The 7,873-nt window shown below is 39.7% G+C and overlaps 2 protein-coding genes across 3 annotated transcripts in view; both read right to left on the bottom strand.

The window, feature by feature from the left end:
- Nucleotides 1-2,659, bottom strand: part of usp4 (ubiquitin specific peptidase 4 (proto-oncogene)) — a 12,018-nt gene extending 9,359 nt beyond the window's left edge. Inside the window, exons 1-5 of one of the 2 annotated variants that reach the window (XM_020607827.1) lie at nucleotides 2,355-2,659; nucleotides 1,114-1,241; nucleotides 843-973; nucleotides 641-767; nucleotides 327-472 (exon numbers count right to left, since the gene is read on the bottom strand). In XM_020607827.1, coding sequence (XP_020463483.1) covers nucleotides 327-472; nucleotides 641-767; nucleotides 843-973; nucleotides 1,114-1,241; nucleotides 2,355-2,506 — 684 coding nt within the window. In that variant the 5' untranslated portion in view covers nucleotides 2,507-2,659. The remainder of the gene's footprint in view (nucleotides 1-326; nucleotides 473-640; nucleotides 768-842; nucleotides 974-1,113; nucleotides 1,242-2,354) is intronic. The other variant, XM_020607826.1, reaches the window with a different exon arrangement.
- Nucleotides 2,660-3,379: 720 nt separating this feature from the next.
- On the bottom strand, nucleotides 3,380-7,340 carry emc3 (ER membrane protein complex subunit 3). Its single transcript, XM_020607915.1, has 9 exons — nucleotides 7,075-7,340; nucleotides 6,547-6,718; nucleotides 6,394-6,451; nucleotides 6,154-6,247; nucleotides 5,911-6,015; nucleotides 5,692-5,773; nucleotides 5,492-5,571; nucleotides 5,051-5,133; nucleotides 3,380-4,972 (listed from the first exon to the last, which is right to left on the bottom strand). Exons 2-9 carry the CDS (start codon nucleotides 6,699-6,701, stop codon nucleotides 4,844-4,846), a joined length of 786 nt encoding a protein of 261 aa, XP_020463571.1. The 5' UTR covers nucleotides 6,702-6,718; nucleotides 7,075-7,340; the 3' UTR covers nucleotides 3,380-4,843.
- Nucleotides 7,341-7,873: the final 533 nt, after the last annotated feature.

Here is a 7,873-nt window from a genome sequence, read left to right as displayed (position 1 = left end):
ATTAATAGGATTACTCTTACAATACACCACCATAGAAAATTCAGCTTAAAAAATGACCATACCTGAACCATAACTTGACTGACACAGTCTCAACAAGAATTGCGCATTACGACCTTAATATACATTTTATTGTAGGGCTAATATATTGTATTGTATTGCATTGCATTAAACTCTCAGATGTTCCTCTTTTTTGTACAGTGCCTCTAAATGAATAATGTAAGCACAATGAATACCAGGATGTTACTGGGCTGTGGTGTTCTTCAAAAGAAGAGTAGAGCATCTATCAGTGATCCGAAGCTTATTTGAATAACACAGCTCTACGCTACCTGCCCTTGAAAGAGACCAGCATCCTGCACAGTGCTGTCTGGCTTGTTCAGCTGCTCGTAGGTGTTGCTCATGTATTTATTCCAGAGCCGCGTCTCCTTCTCTGACGGGATATTGAACAGCGTTCTCATCTCCTTCTCTATAGTATCTTGGGGAAAAGGGATTTGTGAGACTTTTTAAATAACTTTTCTTCTTATTTTTGACACAAACATACACTTAATGAATGACAATGTATAGATGTTTCCAGTGTGCAATCATCCATCTGGCCATTTTTAAGGCAAAGCTGAATCCAAACAACACTTGTGCAGATTCTTACCTATAGTATCAGCCTTACTGAAGTGACATGTGATTACATTGTCCATGTTGTCATTCTCACACAAGTTCAGTTCCAGCAGATAGACCTCCACCTTACAGTGCTTGACAAACATACCATGTTCAACAACCTAGAGAAAAAGAAAGCATTTAGGAATCCATACCTCATGACAGGTTGAAATGAAACGTGTCTTCAACAGCAATACCTTCCTAACAATGGGTCTCTGGCCTTCAAGGCAACTGTACCAGCTGATAAGTTTATTCCAAGCCTCAGTGGGAACAAGGACATAATCCAGCTCATCTATAAGGTGCTCTTTCAGGGTCTGAGTCTCCTGATCTTTAAAAGAATAAACAAGAGAATCATAATTACATGCTGAAAAAAACAGCTCTTTTCATCTCTATGTGGCATTTGTGCTGTTCTCAAAAGTAATCAAAGTTACCACCCAACAGACATTTCTTTAAAAATGATCATTTTACCTGAGAACAGCCCAGAGTTATCAATTGGTCCTGGATAGAGACTACGTTCTCCAACATTGTACATATCCCAGCTGTCAAATCCCACATACTTCTTCCACTGTTTGAACCACCGACTGTCTATTAGATACCTAAAACAAATTAGTTGGTAATGGTCAAAAACAAACATATCACACCCTGAGGAACACTTGATCAACATCTGAACCTTTAACATTTATATCTCATCTAGGATTTTTTTTTTAGTCACCTGAAATATGTATGATATCAAGCTTGGGCAGAAAAGGGCAAAAATCTTAAAAAATGCATGAGGTTTGGAGAGACACAGGACTCTGGCTTTGGCCACTGTCAGTGTGTTGGAAAATTACATACATTTCCACTTGAATTTAAAGAGATGGTAGATTATTTTTAACTCCAGTATAATGAAACGCTATAAGCAGCAACTGACTAATGTCAACAACTGTTTCAACATAGCTGTGTAGCTAGTAGCTGGCAGATTACTGCGGCCTGTTCTTCCCGTGATGCCAATTTGTGTCAACAAAGAATGTGACTGAAATTCTTGCTTATTTGATAGTTCTCTGTTGCCGTATCTATTTGCTGAGGCGAAGCCCCTTTAATACATTTGGATGTATTATGCCAAGGCCTGGTTAGTGTTTAATGTCTGAAGAAATGTTATCTTCAAAACAGTGAAACACTGTTAGCTAAGTTAAAGCAGGTTTCCGCGCAATTAAAGGATTATATAAGCAGTCTTGTCACTACAAGCCGGCAACGACAATGATAATATTCAAGTCATTTCCTGATCACTGCTGATCTAGCAACAAGCCGGCTTGACTGGCAGGAGAACCCACCATTTGAAACGAAGGCCTATTCTACCAATCGACTAGCCTAACATCAGCCAGAGACATCCAACTTGTCATAAAGATAGGTATTAACGTTTGAGTACAGTGCAAATGAGCCGTTGTAACTAGCCCTATTAGTTTGGTTGTTTACGATCAACATTAACTGCCATTACTACAGGTACCACACTTAGGGGAAGTATTAATTCGGGTTGGTTAGCAGCTAGCATGCTAATCTGTTAAACACTGACTGGCCAAAATATCAGTAGCACAGCAGCTTTCGATTTATGACTTGCAACCATTGGTATGGTTAGCTTGCTAGTATTAGCATGTTAGCATTTCCTGTTTCTCACTAGCTAACGTTAGCTAGCCGAAGCTAGGTGTAACACCCAGGGTGTTGTCGAGTCTTACCATTCGTCACCCTTTCTTAGAGCTGTTTTCAAAAGTGACCCAATAGTCTGTTTTTGATTTTCGGTTGAAGGGGTTGGCATTTGTGCGGCTACCGGCTCAGAGTCAGAGTCTGCCGCGCCACCCGACTCGGGTCCGCCTCCCTCGGCCATCATGCAGCGAGTGTGCCGGTATCGTGAACGCGCAGACGGAAGAAACGCACTTAGGGCGAGCTTCAGAGCGCTCGTGGGAGACGTTCTTCCTCTATGGTCGGTACACAGTCAACGAGAGCTGCTGTGGCTCTCCAGTGTAACTGTTCTGTCATCAGCAAAGTGAAACCAGGTAGTCACATAGCCAAATCCTAAATGGCTAAATGTTCTTGACCACAGAATACCAAAAGGGCTTCTTTACAAAAACATTCGTGTATTGATAACACCTCAGAACACCACTGACTGCACTTCTGCCAAGTGATATCCCAAAGGCTGACAAGTAGCAGTAAAATCACTTTCCTACATGTTAATGTTAAATTTGTAGGTATTGGGGTGCACTGCAAAAAACAAAACCGGGTATTTAGTCAAAACAGACTTTATACCATACAAAACAGAGGGGTTACATTACAAAATTAACCTAATACATAAATTATAAAATCAATATTTCAATCACACAAGCATGTTCTCTGCCAACTACTATTCAGTCTTCCAAAACTTAAAGATTAACATATTATTAATCATTATTCAGATCTGTAAAATACTAATCTATTCTACAGTTTAAACACAATAATACATATAGAAATAGGGACAGTTAGTCCAGCTGTGCATGCCATAAGAAAAAAGCACTAGTTAGTTCACATTCCATTACTTAGTGGCATTATAATGGCATAAAGCTGCAAGCTAATAATTCATTTTAGTAAGCAAAGAGTCACTCAATTTCTCCCAAACATCTTATTGTCTCTAAGGTGAAATAACACAACAATGCTGTGTATTATGGATAAAACAGCAGAAGAACCAGTGTATTTTACAATTTTCCCCCAATTTCAAAGACACTTGTTCTGAAACAATTCACCATTTAAAAAAAAAAAAAAACTACACACATTCTCATAACAACACTCACATCTGTTGAACTTCCAGGTCAAAATCAAACTTTGCTCTCAATTGACACACACTAACAGTCATAACACACTACATGCTTGTTTTTCAGTCACTAGAGGGATTATTTGAAAGGATTTCTACCAAAAGGGGTTGCTTTACTCCCTAAAATTAGTATGATAACATGACGGCACTGATCATACAGATTATCCTTATGGCAACACACTGTCAAAAGACATTAAAAACAATACTATCATATATAGATAAGTGCTGAAAAAGTTAAAAGACCTGGATGACTGAGAATTTGCACGGGCATACTGTATACAGATAAGTGGAAAAATTAAAGGAAAAAGGCAGCATACTGCAAATATAAATCTAACTACTCTGCATTATTTTCCCTGTTTCTCTGGTCTGGGTCAGTTCACAGAATTTCATTTAGATCACATATGATGTTAACCCTTGCCAGACAACATGGGAAGTGTGCTCTGCTTGGCCCTTGGATGTCTTACAAAGACACATCACCCCAGGCCTCTTACACTGCCACCACATTTTTCCTTTTGTGTGAGGGTTTCCGTCATACTCTTTTCCACTGTTATGCTGACAAAAATATGCAGATAAGAAAAAAAAACTGTGAATGTGGAAAGGTCAGCTGAACCAGGGTGACCCAGAGCAGCAAGATAAAAAAATATTATCCCAATTGATAACATTCTCTGGCTGCTCTGGTTGCCTTGGGTCCCCTTGGTGTTGGAAGATGGTTGGAAAGTTGATCTATGAATGCAAGTACGTGTGCTGTGGACGCAAAGTGGTATTGCATGGCAATAGAGGGCCTCTTGATATAGAGGGCTTGACCTTCAACACCCCTCTGATGTCTTCCACCTTCTGTTTGGTTAAGATCCATTGTTCCAAAGTACATAGACATGCCACTCTGATTTGTGTGTCATAAATTCTGTAACTTAGTGTTCACAACTGGAAAAAGGTGTGCTCACTGAGTTCAAAGGGTGATGACTCACTGTATTGATGCAAGTGTTTGATGACTGAGCATAAAGTGCAATGATTCATTTGACCACTTTTGTGTAGAGTTTTGCGGAAAAAAAAAAATCACATATTGAAAATGTGTGAATAGTGTTAACAATTATAGGACAAGTCTGTATCTTTTGGAAAAACTGAGGTAAGTGTATGGATTTTTGTCCTGAGGAAAGTAATTACAGTGTGTTAGCAAATAGGAAAAACTGTAAGTCATTTCAGATATTTTATGGAGTGGAATGAAAAGGTAATACATGTGAAAAGACAAAAACAAAAAAATACAGTAAGTGAATGTAAACTTTGCATAACATGAAGGGATTTGGCCCATTTCTGTGTTTTAACCAAAAGCAAATCCCCTGCAATGATCAAAACTCAAAGTGAAGACTCCAAGACGTGATGAGGCCATCAGAATATACCACTGGGCAGCTCCTTGTTAAACATGCCATCAAAGTCCAGCTCCTTGGTCATCAGATCCTCCTCTACACTCTCCAGTGCCCACTGATGGTCAGTCAGTTCCAGTGCCTCCCATTCAGCCTGAAATCAAGAGCAGATATCACATGACCAACAAAACAAATTCCACCCCAGTTAATTAAATATTCTGACACTGCGTACCTTGAAAGCTTTATTTGTATCTGCAGGCATAGCCATGGCAGCACCACTCATCTGCTCCTGCATGATCCTCGACTGATCCGCGCCTATGAGGACAGCACAGCACACACACACAAAATAATTATCTGGATGCAAAGCTGTTTCACTATACATGCACCATTATACACTGCCCAGTACTTTATTAAGTACACATGAACAACTGAATGCAATTCAATGCAACACTTCCATCTTAACATCTGTGTTTATGAAGCTCAAAGTGTTTATGTTTTTTGTGAAACTGTCATAAATGTATAAATTCAATTATATGTTTACTATTGAGGTCATAGTTAAAGGTGGTGTTGTATTGGACTACATTATGTCTCTATATGGGTCAGAATATTATGAACACCTGGGAATATAATGATTTTAGTCTCTGTGAGCAGCTTTACACTGTATTTAATTTACCATTATCCTGGCCGAGTATTAATGAGTACATGCTTCGCAGTCCAAAGACGTTCAGGAAATACCATGATGCTGAGCTCACCCTAGAAAATCAACACACACACAAACAAACAGAACAAATAACAAGGTCACATGCTAAATATTCTGACATTAATACGTAATGACTTTTACAATATATCTCCACAGATGTTTTGTTAGTTTACCAGGAAGCATCCAGTGAGAGCAGCTCTATTCCTTGCTGTAGCATGGGCTTGAAGCGCAGAGTGAGAGGAAAGGGAACCTTAGCTGTGAGGAAAAGAGTACAAAAAGAACTCTGTGTACAATTTTTCCACAAGAACATCTCATCTGGTAGCAACACAGTCGTTTTTGTGCACACCACATTCTGCATAACAAGCTGCAAGATCTGCGTGTGAGATCATTACTTGTTACAAATCCTGAAAAGGTCCAGTTGATCCAGCCTCCAATGAGGATCATGGGAAGCACATTGGTGACATTGCCTTTCATCATGTCTGTCAGCATGCTGGGATCTGTAAAGAGATGTGGTAAGTAAAAATTCACTTAACAAGTCTTGCACATTTGTTTTATTACAGGTAGTGCAGTGAGAGTTTGATTTGATTTGATTTGATTTATTCTTTCAAGCATGTAAAGACAGTTGATATGATTACCTGTCATTGGAGAGGGTGGAACAACCTTCCTTTTGGTCTTCTTGAAAAATCCGTCTTCTTGATTATTGAAGTAGAACTTCCTCATCAAAAAGGACTAAAACAAAGAGAGAACTTCACTGACATGGCCCTAAATGCAACAGTTGTTGCAAATAAATGCAAAGATCAGTGTGTATGATTTGTGTACATCAGACTACCTTGCACAAGAATTGGAGAATAATATACAAATAAGTAACTTCCTACCTGTTTGGGAATGTATTTTCCATTTTCTCTGAGAATTCTGCTGCGAATAAGAACCTGGCTGGATTGGAAAATGGAAACACATGCACACACTTAGTCAAATGATTAGCAATCTTTTTACATAAATGCTCCACCGCACAATCACAGATTACATACCTGTCAGAAACCTGTTCTAATGTCAACTTCTTGTCACTCTGAAGAAGAATAGAGACATAATGCCGTATCACCCCAACAAGAAAGGTGATGAAGACAATGGGCAGGACCACCCAGAGTCGAATATTTGAGTCCAGCAGAAGTTCCGGCTCTGCCATTCAGCCTGATAGTTTGTCTACAGAATGAAAAACAGAGAAAAGAGAGCGTTAGAGACATTCTTGCAGCAGACCGTAGGCGAGATTACACAGTTTTGCTCGTTCCAAATATCTAAGATTGTGTCGTTTTGGTGAGAAGCGGAAGTAGGAGGAATGGGCTGTCACTCCATTAAGCTAGCGGCATTAAGGGTCTTAAAGGTAACATTAGCAATAATCATCAAGCTAAAGTACGAACGAATCTAAGCTCAATTTCACGAAGTGGAAATTATATGTTATTCAATAGACCTGCAGTAATGATGTACGAGCCTGCCGTTTGTTAACAAGCCAGGACTAGTGGTTCGCTAATGTTAGCGTGAGCTACAGGGCTACGTGTTACCTTCTTCCTGATACCAGGGTAACAGTTGGTAGGAGCTGCCAAGTTGCCTTAGCGCTATGGCCACCGCTTGTAGTGCTTTTCCCAGATGCGAGACACGCAAACCATGCGCAGTGTGAGTTAGTTCTTACTGGTAAAGAAACCAGTATTTAACAGTTCATGCACACTGCCGCAGCCATTGCACTGTTGTGTCAGAGAACAGATTTCTGCTTCTGCCGCTCAGCCTCATCTCAGTCGTTTCACTGGGACAGCAGCGCCACCCCACGGAAATAGAGGAAGTGACTGCCCGGGCCAGCCAGTGTCCCCTCGGCCCTAGATGTCCCAACAAGACATAAATCGAGCATTTGGTGAAAAAAGAAAATTAATCACCATATGTGTTGTTCTTTGGGATAAATGTATTTACAAGCAATAGGTTGAGTGAGCATTTAATTAATTAATATTAACATATAGCTGTACATGTAGTTGTATGTCTAGTTCGTTGCATGAAAGGTGCTCAGAGCACTGCAAGTGTTGCCAGACTTTTTGCTTTCCAGTATGTTCTCTAAAATTTCGTTAACTTTGTGTAAGTGTACTGAGAACAATAAAAACCTGGACTGAAATCCCTCGAATGTTCAACGATAGATATATTAGGCCAACACTGTGCATTTGAATTGGATTAGTAGTTATTTGATGCAGAGGCGCCAATTTGTGAAGTTGGGTGAACATCAGTCGAGTGAACTGGACATTGTATGTGGGGTGCCTCAAGGTTCAGTCTTGGGACCGAAATTATTCATATTATACATTAACGATATGTGCAAGGTTT

Source organism: Monopterus albus, unplaced genomic scaffold (assembly GCF_001952655.1).
Source record: "Monopterus albus unplaced genomic scaffold, M_albus_1.0 scaffold89.1, whole genome shotgun sequence".
Lineage (NCBI taxonomy): Eukaryota > Metazoa > Chordata > Actinopteri > Synbranchiformes > Synbranchidae > Monopterus > Monopterus albus.
This window is presented reverse-complemented; position numbering and strand designations above follow the sequence as displayed.

What these genes read in the sequence shown, in the direction of transcription:
- emc3 (XM_020607915.1), bottom strand. Translation starts at nt 6,701, where the DNA reads ATGGCAGAGCCGGAACTTCTGCTGGACTCAAATATTCGACTCTGGGTG. An exon ending in TTAGAACAGGTTTCTGACAG is followed by an intron (nt 6,452 to 6,546) that starts GTATGTAATCTG and finishes TTTCCAATCCAG; the next exon opens with CCAGGTTCTTATTCGCAGCA. An exon ending in TCCACCCTCTCCAATGACAG is followed by an intron (nt 6,016 to 6,153) that starts GTAATCATATCA and finishes ATCTCTTTACAG; the next exon opens with ATCCCAGCATGCTGACAGAC.